We start from the raw sequence: 16334 nt of genomic DNA, 5'->3' as shown, positions 1-16334 counted from the left end.
AGAGAGGGGAAGGGTGGGAGAAAGAGAAGGAGAGAAACATCAATGTGTCATTGCCTCTCACCCACCCCCCTACCAAAGACCTGGCCTGCAATCCAGGCATGTGCCCTGAGTGGGAATCAAACCAGTGACCCTTTGGTTCACAGGTCAACACTCAATCCACTGAGCCACACCAGCCAAGGCCCTCTATTATGTTCAATCATAATTGCTATAAAATAGTAGCACAGAATGTCATTTAAACCTGGTTGTCATGTCCTGTGGGAAACTTTTCAGCTTTAGGTTTGAATTTTCATACACTCAGAGTGAGAAGATTTTTTGCCCGAGACAGGCTCTGATTATTTTGATGCCCTAGATCTCCCAATCTGATAGAAGTAAAATGTCTGTCATGTAGATTTGCTCTCCAAAAGACAATAAGGGCTTTCATCAAAATCCTCAGTACGAAAATTGTAAAATCCTAGGAAAGGTTACACGGGATTTCAATTATATGTGTAATAACAAGTATCACAAAAGTTAAGGTTTGGTAAATCTTCATGGTAAAATTAAATTGTTTGTTATTCTATATATTCTAGTGTCTTTTCACACTGGAAATATTTTACAATAAAAATATTGTTTAGAAACTAGCCATTCTTTTCCTAACCTCACCCACAAAACAAAGGTAAAAAACGACATAGAAATCTTATAAAATATTATTTCATTAGAGTCTGATCCTGAGTGGTAAAGATTTAGGTCTTTTTACCTTTACAAAGCATTTTATAAAATTATATAACTAAGATTCACAACAAAGTTCAAGAGTACTGGATAACCACCATTATTCAGTGAGTTTCAGGCACTGGTATAGTTCAGTCTGGGATGATCACTCTGTTATCCCATGCACAAAATCAACAACACTGCCTGTCTTCATAATTTGAAATTTACTTCTCCTATTCACTATAAGTTCTTTATTGTAAAATTTTAAGAAAAGCAGAAATCAGAATAAAATATAGAAAATAATATATTCAATAATAATGAATGCTACTTTTCATAAGCTTTTGTTCTGTTATTTTTAAAGACTAAAGCACTGCAAATAAAATGCAAGTCCAGCATGTACCACCAGTCCCATCCAGCTCTCTTGCTCTCCAGAGTTAATCAGTCATATGTTTTTGTTATGTAAGATATTTACAGCATTCTGCTCTTCATCTTGGTCTAAAACTTGCTAAATTACTCAACAGTGCTTTTTAAAATCTGTCATATTAACATGTGAAACACACTTACTTGTTTTAACCACTATTTTGCTATTTCTTCATTCTCCCACTGATAAGATATTTATGTTATATCCATCTTTCACAATATAAAAAATACCATGTAGATCATACTTCTACAAGTCTTCCTTATGAATATGTGCACAAGTTTTTCCAATACAAACAAAAGGATATTTGTTGCAAAGTAATCCAGCTACCGCATGTTGCTATTAAATCCTTTAAAGAGATTATAACAGTTTACATTCCCAGAAGCAGCAATGAGGGTTATTATTTTACTACATTTTGTCTAATATTTGGCATTATTATATTTTTAATGTCTTGACATATGCTAATTATATGCCATAGTTATTTTGATAAACTATAATGTATTAACTACTGGGATAGGTTTAACAAAGTACTTCCTTTAAAGAGATTTATTTTTATCATACCTGGTTTAAATTTTAACAACGGCCTGTCAGTGATGTTAGTAATAATGGCCATTGTTTACTGAACCACTTTGTATGTCCTAGATATTATTTAAAGCATTTTAAATACATCATTTTATTTAATTCTTTCCATCATGTAAGAATGGCTCTAAGAGGGCAGGGAATTTTTTTCCTGTTCTGACTATTCTATCTCTAGGCCCTATCATCTAGTAGATATTCAGTAAATATGTGTTAAATAAATAAATGCATCTTGGTCCATTCAGGCTGCTATATCAAGATAACACAGACTGGTAGCTTATAAAGAATATAAATTTATTTTCCAGTCTCCTGGAGACTGGTAAGTGTAAGGTCAAGGCACCAGTACAGCTGTGATCTGATGAGAGCCTTCTTCCTGGTAAATATCCAGCACCTTTTCACTGTGTGCTTATATGGTGGGAAGGGCTAGGGAATCTCTGAAGGATCTCTTTTATAAGAACCTAATCCCATTCATGAGAGCTCCACCCTCAGGACCTAAGTAAGCATCTCCCAAAGACTCCACCTTTTAATATTTTCACATTGGACATGGGAATTTCAACATACGAATTTGGGAGGGGTGGGCACAAACATTTAGACCCTAGCAAAATGATACAATTATTAATATTTTATAGAATGTCGTTTAGTGAGTCAATAATTTATTTCCCAAAGATGATAAAACTGGTAGGGAATGGCAGACTTTTAAATCTTAAGCATACTTAACCTCTCCAAACAGACTCTTCCCTATCTGTGTCTCCCATAGATTCTAGAGATAGAATCCATTATCTTGATGTCTAAACCATAAATACTTTTAATGGTGAAATTTTAATTGGAATGACCTGTTTCCATGAGAACATAATTCTTAGTTGCTATTCTCAAATAGACACAAAATGTCCACAGCACAGGCTCTGGGGCCACTGTGTAAGCAGAAGTTTCTATTGTTTTGTTAAAATTTCCCAGGAGTCCCTAAATCTATGCAAACAGACTTGCAAGCTCAGGTACATAACTTCATATTTTCAGATGTTGTACCTTCACCCACACAAGTAGCAGGAAGCATGTTTCTTTTCAGGTCCAGAAGAGGACCTTTGGTGCATAGGTAGGGATCTTGTATGTCTTGGCCTCAATAGTGGGGGGAGGGGGGACTATTGTATGGCAAGAAGAAACTTTTCTTTTAATCCCTCATCTAATCTATAAAATTCCCCACAGGAATCACCATGTTAAGACTTTTTATTTACCCAAATTACACTGATTAAATGCATATGCTTAGAGTTGACACACTGCCCAAGAATAATTAAATACAAATGAAATTAGGAGACTCATTTTGAGTCTTTGTTTTTGTTCAAAGTTTCTCTCAGCATATGTGGCATAACTATACTATGCCAAATAGTATAGTTATTAATACCACATATATGCACACTGAGACAATTTAAAAACTTTTATTAAAGGTCTGTTTTATAATTCATAGCCTTGGTAAGTACATAACTTACAAAGTACACCTGCAAAATTTAAGAAATATTTATTATCTTTTTATACAAGTCTAAGATGCAAGCCCTTAGTGCTATTAATTTTATCAGTAAGATGACTGATGATTACTCCAGCTCTACCTTAAAGTTCTGCTAAAAATTCTCAACTCTGACTGATTTTGACAACGTTTTAAAAAAAGATTTCTAATTATGGCTTTTCTCAAGATCCAATTCATAATTTTCAAACAATAGTCCTGCTGTATACCTATTGTTCATTCAAATGAGAGCAACTTGAATGAACTTGCCTGTTAGTACATGAAATGCTGCATGATAAATTTCAGTTCATATGTCCAAACTGCTCTTCAGTCATGTAAGTACAGGCAGTAATTCAAAACATAATTACCAATAGAGCAACAATGGATTGCTTTAGTGGAGCCTATTCAATCATTTTTGAATGCACACTTTCTCCCTGTCTTCCCGTGACTTATGTAATGTTGTGTGTATAATTTTTCTGCAGTCTCCACAATGATCACTGAGCCATATACTATCACATTAAAATGTAAATGTAATCACAGAGATCACAGAAAAAAAAAGTCACAGGGTTGTCTCTTGATTTTAGCCAATGGCACAAAAGATCCTGGCTGCAGGGCATCACTGGACTATTCTGATAAAGAGCATCTTTTCTTGATAAATGGACACCAGGGTTACTGAGCCTGAGCTGGGCTTCAGTCATCAAACTGGCTCTCACCTCACCTTCCTACGGTTATATCTTGGATGTGTCAGTCTTATGCTTTAATTTCTTGGGGGTAGGGTGGAGAAAGTGAAGGAATACCTGCTTCATATTAAGTTTATTTTATTCTCACTTCCAACCTACTTTCCACCTACTTTCATAAGAATGGTTTTCAGCATCTGGAAATAGTGTTCTAAAAAACTGATGTACTCTAGGACACTACTGCCTAAAAGTTTAGGCCATTTACATTCTCCTACAAATGTTCACATCTTTATATGTTGCACCTGTTGACTTTTGCCCCCAGCACCAATCTGCACGTACCCTCTGTTCTTGTAAGACTGGCCAACTGGCTGGTCCCCAGTCGCCACACACTGTCACATGTTTTTATCTTCCTGAGGTGCCATTCCAAATCCTTCAAGGTTCTACGACTCAGTTCAACCACTACCTCCTTCAAAAGGCTTCCCATGACACCCTGACACTCCAGCAGCACTCATGGAACAGCATTTTACTTATATGGCTATTAGAATACTTTGGAAACTGCTATATGTGGAGATATATATATATATATATATATATATATATATATATGATTGTGAGTTCTCTAAGAGCAAACATCATGCCTTTTCCTCTTTTACATCCATTTCCTTGCATATTGCCTTGCACTTGTTATTCAATACACTGTTATCAAAATTTATTATGGCAGAATATGATATAAACTCAATTTTAAAAGAATGTATTTATATTGCAACACTTCATTGCTTGATGCCCACAATCAACTAAAATATCAAGTAGGTATATGTTGAACAGATATATAGCTGAATGCATGATAAGTAATTATCATTATATTTTATATAATTTATCTTGACATAGATATATACTGTAATGGTCATCTTTTAACCTAGCGCCTATTCTATAAACACTATGCTGTGATTTAATGGTGTTTAACATAAGTGCTATCAATTTAAAACTTGATCTGTCTAGTATTATTATGTGTTTATTTGGTTTTAAGTTATGAAAAAATTAAAGATCTATTAATTTGTATTTCCCTTTGGCAAGTGACTTATACATAACTTCATAGAATACAAAGATTGTGTTCACTACAACGTCATGAACAGAAAGGTCTTTGTTAGTACAGTATTTATTGCAGTATCATAGTTATCTTCATGTCACTAAGGTCACAGAACATTGTGCTAATTAAGATTAAATTTGCATGTCATAATTTGAAGATTTTTTAAAAAATATTCATTCCATGGATGAACACATTTAATAAAAGTATAATACATAAACCTCCAAAATTAATCTTGCAGATACCTATTAAAAGCCTTTAAGAAAATCTTTGGAAGCAGAAAGTTCAATTATAAAGATTATATGGCAATTCAAGTCAGAGATAATGGATTGAACTTGAGTGAAAGCAGTGGATACAGAAAAAAGTGGACAGAAAGAGAAATTTAGGAGATGGAATAAAGATCTTTAAGCATCCTTGATTACTATACCACACAGAGAGTCAATATGATGTTATCTTTAAAATGGGAACACCTTTGCAATAAGGGAACCACAGTACTAATTCTAATAAATAAATGGTCAATCTCTCTTTCAGAAAACCCCAAACTATGTCGGTGGCTTTCTCCATCCATCTGGTGATTCCCCTCCCTCCAACCGCACCCATTGTAACAGCTTTCTTGCAAGAGAAAGCTGACTCTTTCAGTCACCTTCACTCATTATTAAATCTCCAGTACCATTCATAGTGTTTAGCACCTAAAATCATGCAATAGATACTTAATGAGCGAAGGAAGGAACATATGCAAAAAAGGTATATATTCCCAAACACTCACCTTTAATCAGTTCTTAGCAATTATTCAATAGTTTTTGTGGTCCAAATTATTCCCTCTTGTATCAAAGTTTATTTCCTTTAAATTCAGTTCTTAGCAATTATTGCTATGAGTCAATGCAAGTATTCAAAAACCTGATACATGTGTTAATATGTTACCTTTTCCAAATTTACATCTTAAAGAGAGATCTTAAGTTTTTGTATTCCCAAATGGATCACTAACAGCGAGGAGTTCAGACACTAGGGCAGGATGAAAAGAGCTTCTCTAATCTCATCAGAAAGATACATCTTCTGTCCAGACGGCAACTCTGATGTGGTCAAAGAATCTTCAAACCAGAGACTTTCTGACGGGCATTCTCTTACATGCATTCTCAAAGAGCAATAAAGAGCACAGTGAGTGATGTGGAGATAAGCTCTGTTGTGGATGATGGAACAAAGAGTTTGGGGACCAATGCTTTCTGAAGAGTTTGTCTAATTACTTGTGAATTGACATTGACATAAATAACACTAAACTAAAAAAAAGTCTCTGTTGCACAACTAAATGTCATAGAACAGTTTGACAAATATCTCCGTGCTTTTGAAAGTAGGTTTAAATTCACAGTTTCATTTTATTTTTTTACATAGAAATTTTTAAAATACATAATGAAGTGGTAAGGTAGCTATATTTCTTATGTTTTCATGAAAGAACTGATTACTTTATATTTGAAGGTTTCTACATATAGCAGAGAACCAAAAGTGGCTTCTGAAAATTGGTATTTTGGTTTTGTATCACGAGAAATTTGGTGTTTATATGAACATACCAATTTTAAACTCTTCAATGATATTTCTATATTTGGAATTGCAATAGATAAAAACATTTAGTACTAGATATACCTTTATTTCCAGAGCCACTGGTCAACACTGAACAATCTAATCTTTCTAAAACATTACTATAAGGCTAACATTGTATCAGTGTGATCTCTACCTTTGCTAATGACAATAAAATAATGGTACAGGATCCAAGAATATTTTCTCCCTGATTTTAGGCTTTAACTTGTATCTATAATATAATGCAGAGAACTAGTATTCTGAGTCATTTTCACAACTGACTCATTTCCAGGATGCCTATTCTTTATTTTTATGTGTAAAAAAAGAAAAATAATTTAGTATTTCTATCTACTGGAAGAGAGTTCAGGAAAAACATAGAATGTTTATAAAAAATTTGAAACCATAGTATGTTCTAGGTAGTTAACAATTCAGATATATTGTGAACTAACTTGTCTATTGTTCTACCTGGCAAATGGCAGAACCAGGAGTCTGTGAATACAAACTACATATTATGAAAGGTCATTATAAAGCAGTACCAGAAAAGTCACTCACTGCTGATCACATCTGCAACTTTTTCTAAGAAAAATCTGCACTGCACAAAAGCTATTGGACTGTGGCAGCCTCCATCACCACGATTTGAACCACAATTAGCCAACTGAAAAATGGTAGCCCATTCATTGGTTGGCCCATGATCTTGGACTTGGGACTTCTAGCATGGTTCTAAAAATCTAGGCTTAGAACTAAAAAGATGTATGGGGCCAGCTATATTCCTTCTTATTTATTTGACTGGGAAGATTCTAAGAGAAGATGCCATTACCTGTGGGAACAGATGCTGAAGAGTTATTAAGTAACAAGAAACATCGCGGTAACTCATGCTAAACTGATACAAAATAAGTTAATGAAGGCACAGACCTGAGAAAGTATGTGTGACAGTATTTGGGGCAAACATATTTTATTCTCTAGTCAACAGCCATTTTCCCTTCTTTTCTGCAGATATAACCTTTGATTTTATTTGTATAGTAAGTAACCAGTCAGGAAGGTTGAAGTACAACTGGTCTAAGGCCAGTGGTATGTGCGTATCTGTTTATACCAGTTCACAAAAGCTGTTTTTATGCATTTCTTTCCAATTCAGAGTTCAGTGACATCACATGACTAGCTTTGATACCTGTCAACATGGTAGTATTTATGCCCCAGAAATCATCAAGTGCTATAAATTAGGATTATTCTCTCTGGCCCCAGTTGGTTGTTAACCATTTATGAGCACTCATCATGGAAATCACTTTTACTTTTGCCAGTAATTGGTCCTGGAGAGGGTAGAGGACCAACCAAATTCTGACCTATGACAACTATGAGAACGTCTTATGGAAGGCATCTTGGAAAGATTTTCTTCTTGATAAATTCAAGTTAACAGTCGACTTTGCTTTCCTGCTTTAGGTAGTACTTGTAATGCTTTGAGATACAACTGTGAGGGAAGTTTAGTAGAAACCAGAGATGTCTACATAGGTCATTAATAACAAACCACTACCAACTACAGCATCCTACGGACAGGAAAGTAGAAGTAGTCCACCTCCAGTATAGAAAATAATGGAATGTATTTAGAGAATATAAAAACAATAATCAAACACATTAAATATTAACCAACTTTTTATTACTACCCTGTATAAACAATTCTAAATAATGTTAGTGATGTGGTACTCCTCCTCACAAACATGGCCTATTCCTAACCAAGTCTTCTATTGTGCTAGGGTTTGGAAGTCTAGAATCAACTATCCTAAATATCTGGTTACCTGAACTAATTGAAGGTTTTTATTCTTCAAGCAACTTTCATGTGACTTTTCTGTTATATGTAGGCAAAATGCTCTGAACCACTGAAATCATTTATGGAAAGTAGCAGACTCAGAAGGTTGCTAGTTCAGGTTAACCCAGACCTGAAAAAGAAAAACCATGAGTTTCTGTTCTATGGACCCAAGGAGTTGCTCAGATCCCAGGCTCTCACAGCTCCAATTACACAAGACCTGGCCAGTTAGGGCCCCTGTTTTTGTGTGTCTAGGAGAGTCTCCCAAATGTGCCAACAGTATACCAACAAAAGTGCCTTTACATCAAGTAGTGCAAGCAGGTTTCTTTTTCTTGTAATCAAAAGAACCAACTAAAAACAGAACCTAGCATTGAATAAGTATGTTATAAAATACTGCCCTAATATGAGAAGTTAAATAGATTCATTTTGCGAAATCTATACTAAGAATAGAAAATAGATAAAAATATGCTTAATATAGAATTGCTTATGAAAATAAAATTACAATTTATCTAAATGCTAAGAAGAGAAGAATCATTTATTTTTGAAGTTATATAATGATGTGGGAAAATTCAACCTAATGACATTTATAAAAAGGCAAATAATTTATGTATATTGTATATCATATATATTATCTGTCTTTTCACATGTAATAATTGGTTATATTTATATATGTATATATAAAACTTATATGTATAAATATATTTATATGTATATGTATGTCATGACAGTAGGTCTATCCAAAAGAAGTCCAGTGATTGTTAATGTAATGAGAATGGTTTGAGTGACATCAATGTAACCTGGAAGCCAAGGAGAGTAGACTGGAATGTACATGTGTGAACAATGACAACTTCACTGTACCAGTCAATGGGAGCAGTAGGAACCGTTGAGTGAGTATGGGTGCAGTGTGGCTGTGACATTCAAAATGACTGAGTGAGCAAAGCAATGAATCTGTGCCAAATTTAAGCTTGAACATTTCTCCTTGGAAACTATTTGGATGATTCAGAAGACTGTAGTTGTGGGCAACTGGTGATTGGTAGCTTCATCATGACAACATGCCCCCTCATGTATCACAACTCATGCAGAGTTTTTTGGTAAAACATCACATCACCCAGGTGACTCAGCCCCACTACAGCCCAGATTTGGCACTCTGTGACTTCTGGCTTTTCCCAAAACTAAAGTCACCTTTGAAAGGGAAATGATTTCAGATCACTGATAAGATTCAGGAAAATATGACAGGGGAGCTGATGGCAATTTGGGAGAACTGTGTGCCTACTTTGAAGAGGATTGAGGTGCATTGTCCTATTACAATGTCTCTTTCTTCTTCTATCTTCTTCAATAAATGTCTCTATTTTTCATATTACCTGGCTGGGTACTTTCTGGGCAGACTATACACACAGACATACACACATATATGTGTGTTGGTTGGAAATAAATCCAATATCAGTGGTCGTTATTCCTGAATAGTGTGACAAAGGGATATTAAAATTTTCTCCCAAACATTTGCTCTTATTTGCAAAGTTTTTCACTCTACAGAAATAAAACATTTTTTAAAATAATTACCACACATTTTCTTTTCATTGATGAATTATAAAAATACACTAGGATTTTGGAACTATTGTTTAGGATAAGAACATACACACATATGAAAATAATGAATTCAACAAGTTAGACAAAATAAATCAGAAAACTAAAAAACAATGGGATGTTAGAAATTCATGACAATTTGCTTTATGAAAAAGAATATTATCATATTCCAAGAAAATCTCTTTCAAAATATGTAATTTATTTTAAGGAGAAGTTTAATTTTTATGAGAATATAAAGATTAAAAACATTTAGTTCTTTGTTTTTACAGCAATATAATCAAAACCTGAGTTATGCTTCTGAGGATAGGACTTTATGAGAGTAATCTCACAGTCCTGTGGGAGGAATCATCCGTGATGAGAATCACTGGGTTTGGCATAGAATCCCAAGCCTCTCTGTTACTGGTGTAGTCAGCTGTTTGGACTTACTTATTTGATTCTTTAGAGCACCACTATTCAAATACATGTACTAGTAGTTGAAAAACATAGTGTATATCAAATCAATAAAAAGTTTCCTGTTAAAAATTGTATTTTCTTTTCCTGAGTGGATAAAAATATGGTTGGAAAAGAAGTACAGGGAAATCAAGAGAAACCAGTAGTTTAAAGAAGGGAAACAGATGATTTATTTGTAAAGCCAAAATAGGCCTACAATTTCTAGCTTTATTTTAAATTATGTTTTGCTCAAGAACAGAAGTTCCTTTTAGAGAGACAATGTAATTGTTGAGTTGTAAGGACTACCAGGCATGAGGTTCATTGCCTAAGGAGAGATCAGATGTAACAGTACTTGGCAATACAAAGTCTCATTATATTGAATAAAATTAATTATATTTAGTGCTATCCTATTTCATAAAAATGACTAGAAAAATGTATAAATTAAAAAATCAAAACCATACCAGATACAGCAAGGAAATCATCGATGCTTGTGATGTCATCTACAGCTTCAGTGAGGACGTGGATATGATTCTCCCATGTACGCTTGTACATTTCCATGGTTTTTTTGACCACTTCACTTTTGGGTCTTGCAGCCAAAGCTAGTGCAGCATTAATAATCTGTACAGATGTAGAATATTACATGGTGATTTCTTTGGGAATAGTTACCAGCATGCAGATAACAGTTATTCTTTGAAAAAAATAGATATATTCATCTTTAACAACAGGAAAAATGGTGAAATGTCCTTATGTGTTTTGCTTTTGGTAACAATTTAATTTTCTTTTGAAAATAATTTAATCATTTTTAAACTATTTATTAAGTGTTAATGCATTAAGAACTGCAAGAGATACAAAGTTAATTGGTATCTGCCTTTCAGGAGTTTGTATGTTATGCTGTGGGAAGGGCAACATTTAACTCAGTTCAACATGTCTCACGTGTCAAGAGTACAGATAATGGTTATGTAAGCTTTAGAGAATAGAGGTAACCTTCAGCAGAAGGAGTAAGAGGTCTGACTTCCTTGAGGACTTATTGAATTCTCCAGTAGAAATACACTATTTATTTATTTATTTATTCATTCATTCATTCATTCATTCATTGGTTCATTCATGTATTTATTCAACATTTCAAATACATGTTGAGATACTTTGAGTGTCTTTTATGTTTCCAGCATGTTTCAGGTTTCAGAGGTGTGATAATGAACAAGACACAGGCCAAAAGCTTTGCCTTAATGACACTTATACTATAGCTGATGAGGACTATCAATTATCAAGCTAAATAAATGAAATAGGTAGTCTGTTAGTCTGCTGTAAGAATTAAGGAGAAAAAACAGGACAGAGAAGGGGATAAGGAGTGGAGTGATGATGAGGGTAATAAGTTTGTAGTTTTAGCATAATTGAAGTGGAAATTTAAGTGAAATTACCTGTAAGAATGAAAGTTGGGACAGAGACGTGGTAAGATTCAAAAGGTTAGAAAACCAGGGAAATGCTGTGAGAACCTGAAAAAGTCTGTCCTAGGTGCAGGAGTCCCGGATTGTCTGACTCAAGACTGACCTTATTTGGAAGGCAATGAGAGTCATTTTGACTTTTGAGCAATTTATTCAGAATTACACTCTAGAAAAATCAATTTGGCAAAGAAGGCTACTGCAATAGGTTACAGAAGTGAGAAGAGCCTGGACTACAGTGGTGGAGGCAGGCAAAAGGCTTTGGTGGGGCTTACACTTAACTAAAGGAGGATGAGGGCAGTCCATCATTGCCAAAAAGATCATGCAGGTATTAACAAATTTGTGAAAAACAACATTTAAAAACATGGAAATTCATCCACAACAGTGTAATAACTGTAGACTATAAAACATTATCCTTTATAGGATGCCATTTCTAGCAAACCCATGCTAGAAATAAGTTAGATGAATACATGCAATCATTAACAACAGCACTCTAGAAATTGGGGAGCTTCTGGTGCTTTTTATTTTATTTTGTGTGTGTAACAGAATTTTTCAGATTTTCTATGATGAGTATGTTTTAGTTGTATACTCAGATTGAATGAAGTTATTCTTTAAAGAAAGATGATTATGAAGGCTTTTCCATGATTAATGGAGAGAATTATTAGGGTGTTGATAGAAAAGGAGAGGTAGGAGAGTTAAAAAGTCAGTGTAGAGGCAGACGTGTGCAATTATTTTGGAAGACAGTATTGATGAGGGGTATTAGATGTCAACTTTCCTATCACAGATGTTGACTTTGAAGTGATTCTTGGATCTCCATACAAATTACCTTGTGAGCAAACAGATGATTGGAATTGTAACTCACAAAAAAGTTGTATTTCCTTTGTTCATGCACTGAAAGAAATGGTTACTGTGCAGCAACAAGGCATCGGATACTGCACTGGATACCAAAGACATCACAATGAAAATGATTCCACTAGTTTCTAAAACAGCCATTAATCTAGTACAAGAATCAAGGGAAAACCAGGGAGTTGCAACATACCAGTGGTTCTCAGAAAGTTAGCCTAAATCAGGAGCACCTGGAGAGCCTGTGAAAATATGGATTCCTGAGCCACACCTTAGAGATTCTAATTCAGTCCATGCACCCTGGGGCTTAAGAATTTGCATTTCTAACAATTTCCCAGGTGATAGTGATGCTGCTGGTGGTGCTCTCACTCTGAGAACCATTACAGTCTATAGTAAATGTTAAAAGGACTCCTGTAAAAAGAATCTCAAGATGCCCTATAACACATAGCAGAGGTACTCAGATCTATAAGGAAAGATGCCCCAAGGTATTGAAATTTTAAAAAATAAGTAGAGCCCTGATCAGTGTGGCTTAGTTGGTTGAGTGTCATCTCTCAACAAGAAAGGTTGTTGGTTTGATTCCTCAGGTGGTCAGGGAACATACATGGGTTGCAGGTGGTCCCCACTGGGGCATGCACAGGAGGCAACCAATTGATGTTTCTCCTTCACACATTGATATTTATTTCCCACTCTTTCTCCTTCCCTACCCCTCTCTCTAAAAATACATAAATTCTTTAAAAATAAGTAGAAATTAATATAGCATGATATCCTTCTGTGAAGAGGCGATAACACATGCAATGACCCAGAAGTGAGATAGAGCCTAACCTCACTTCCTGGGAAATGTGTAGCAGAGAGACAATAGTAATAGAGTTGGAAGGAAATCAAAGGAACAATGGAAAGAGGGAGGAGAAAAATACCTCTGGAAAGTACCCACTAAGTGAAGTGATGAAGATGAGAAAAAGAATCATCAAGAAGGAGGCAGAAAACTAAGATATTAAAGAATCAATATGAGAAAGATTTTTCCCCTAAAGATCAAATGCAGTAGAGTCAAGAATAATGAGAATTAAAAATGACTTTTGAATTTGGAAAGCAGGAGTCATTAGTGAGGAGAATGCTGGACACAGCATTCAGATTTCGCCAACATAAAATGGAAACAATGAAAAGAATCTTTTTCTACTAAGTAACCTAAAGGCTGTACTTTACTTAAATGACTTCCAACAAATTATTGGAGATGGAGGAGGGGAAAAATATGTGGCTTGAAAATATTATGTTGATATTCTCTTCTTTATTTCTTTTTTACAAGAGAGAAACACATTAAATTCTAAGAAAACACACACTACTTTGAGAAATAGCTATTGTACAGCGCTCTTTGACTTCAGTTTTAGTTTTATTAACCTATTAACTTACAATGTACACCAGGCTCTGGTCTCTGCTGTTTCATTGTCCCTGCAGTTGAACAACTGTGTACATTTGTGGTTGTGGGAAGTTCAGAGGCGTACTTTTAAACTACTGCTGGTGCAGACCCCTTAGGGAGATGTGGATTCATGAATACAGGACAGACTCTATTTTTAAGAAGTTTTCAGTTCTGCAGCTGATCCAATTTATCTGATTCAACACTGTGCACTGTGAAAATACTCTATCCTACTTGAGTCTCCTGGTATTTAGCTTAAGTCTAAAAGCAGACAAAATTCAGAAGATACCCCTAATCCTGTTTAAGAGAGAAAAAAGTCTGAATCCCAATGATGAAGGCTACCACACTCCTAGCAATTTTTTCTGTATATCTGGGGTCAGGGCAGAAGACCATTCTCAAATCTTCTTCATGCTGACTAAACATGACTGAAATAAATGATGTTGCTTTCTGAGGCATTTTTCTTCAGATTATGGCTGAGATGTGTCCATAACCCTGTGAATCACCTAGTCATTCATTTCACCTTTGAAACAGTCTCTTTAAATTCAGGATCTTATTATATCTTAACAGGACTATTTGATAGCCTTTCAAATAAACAGTTTCCTATTTCCAGTCCTTACCAAAAAGAAAAAAAATTTGAATGGAATTTTGTTAAGCAAGTGGGAAGGGCAAAGGAGTTGTGGAACATGGAACCCCAAGGACCCGCTGAGCCCTCTCTCAGTTCCTTCCCTTTTATATCTGGGTCCTACTATCCCAGCTACATTTCCTGCTCATGCTCTCTGATAAAGGCTGTGCTGGAGGCTGATTCGCTTTCTGACTGAACTTCATTTCCCTTTCCTCATAGAGGCCTCCTCAAACTGGCTCCTAATAGACTTCGTGCATATTATTATTAATCCCTGCAAAGAGCTTAATTTCACCAGGTCTCATTCTACCTTCTTCAGGTTGCCTGCCCTTTCTATTAGTACATGTGACCCAGGCCTCAGCATGCCTGAATCTAAGCTCCCTCTCATTACAAAATAATTTTTCAGTTACAGTTTACATTAAATATTATTTTGTATTATTTGTATTTTTACATTAAATCAGAGAATTTTTATTACATCATGCTCTCACTTGCTGTGGGAAACTCTCGAACATCTAAACTTGATTCAGCATATTTAGAATTTTTAGATTATCTCAAAGTTTTCCTTGTTTCCCTCCAGGTATCAGACATTTGTATTTCAGGCCTTCTCATTTGTACAGGTTCCATCTAAGATATCAGAGAGGCCCTAGAAATGTGTTCACGGGGTCATCTTTTCTAGCAAGTTTGCCACAAGTACTTTGGGATCCAGTAAAGGAAGCTGAGTTGGGTGTACATTTAGTTTAGTTTAGTGGACTAATTTTGAAAGGTTTGCAGTTACCTCTGTATATGCCCTGTACCAACCCATACTGGTTGTACTAACACTGTGTCAGGAAAGAGCCTTTATCTCTCATTGCATGCTCCCTCTTTCCTCAGATCTTCCTGAACAAACTGTGCAGAAACAAAGACTGAATCATCTTCCTAGTTTGTCTACAGAAAAGAATATTACAAAATAAATTGCTATTTAAGAGGTGATAACAGTGTGCAGCAAAAAGAAAAAAGAAAGGAAGGAAGAAAGGAACTAAGGAAGGAAAGAGAACAGAAGGAAGAAAGAAAGTCAAAGGAGAAGGAAAGGGGAAGGAAGAGAAAAGATTCATGGATCTGTGTCTGACAGACAATAATGCATATATTGTATCATTTTTCTACATTTTGTAATTTGTATTACAAATTTTTGTATTTGTCCACGTTTAAAATTGGTAACTAGCTATTTATTTTTGTATTCTAAGTAAATACTTTTTTCTTAAAGAAGGCTCTCAAAACTGTATAAATTTTAGGCCCCACACAGCCTGCTCTTCCACAGCCAAGCCAGAAATTTTTCATAAAAAGTTACCTATTGTCTGAAATGATAAAGTGAGCACAGATTCTACTGCAATATTTTATCTAAACTCTGTTTGGATAATGAGATGTTGACTTTGCTTCCTTAGAGAAAAAGCACTACCAGATATAGGAGTCTTTTTCAGTGTTCTACAGTATCTAATCCTTTGTGGGAGATGAGCTACTCAAGCTACTCCTTTCCCCCATCCTCATTTTTGCTGTGCCGGTCTTTTTCTTTTTTTATATCTACTTTATTTCTGAATTTTGCTGAAAATTGTAAAATAGTGTAGTAATCATAGGACTAACATTATTGACAGCTTGCAATATTCTAGGCATGGTTTCTACGTACTTGATTTGCATTCAAATTTTTAACCCAAAAGAAAGGTCCTTTCAGTATTCCTATTGCCCT

General features: G+C 35.0%; 1 protein-coding gene across 2 annotated transcripts in view; it reads right to left on the bottom strand.

Moving 5' to 3' along the window:
• Nucleotides 1-16334, bottom strand: part of CTNNA3 (catenin alpha 3) — a 1495188-nt gene that overhangs the window by 496487 nt on the left and 982367 nt on the right. For both annotated transcript variants that reach the window (XM_045841855.1, XM_045841856.1), the window contains exon 11: nucleotides 10770-10926. In XM_045841855.1, the coding sequence (XP_045697811.1) occupies nucleotides 10770-10926 (157 nt within the window). The remainder of the gene's footprint in view (nucleotides 1-10769; nucleotides 10927-16334) is intronic.

Source organism: Phyllostomus hastatus, unplaced genomic scaffold, assembly GCF_019186645.2.
Source record: "Phyllostomus hastatus isolate PE091 unplaced genomic scaffold, TTU_PhHast_1.1 phas_contig_38, whole genome shotgun sequence".
Classification (NCBI taxonomy): domain Eukaryota; kingdom Metazoa; phylum Chordata; class Mammalia; order Chiroptera; family Phyllostomidae; genus Phyllostomus; species Phyllostomus hastatus.
The sequence above is the reverse complement of the archived record's forward strand: the minus strand, read 5'-3'. Positions and strand labels throughout refer to the sequence as shown.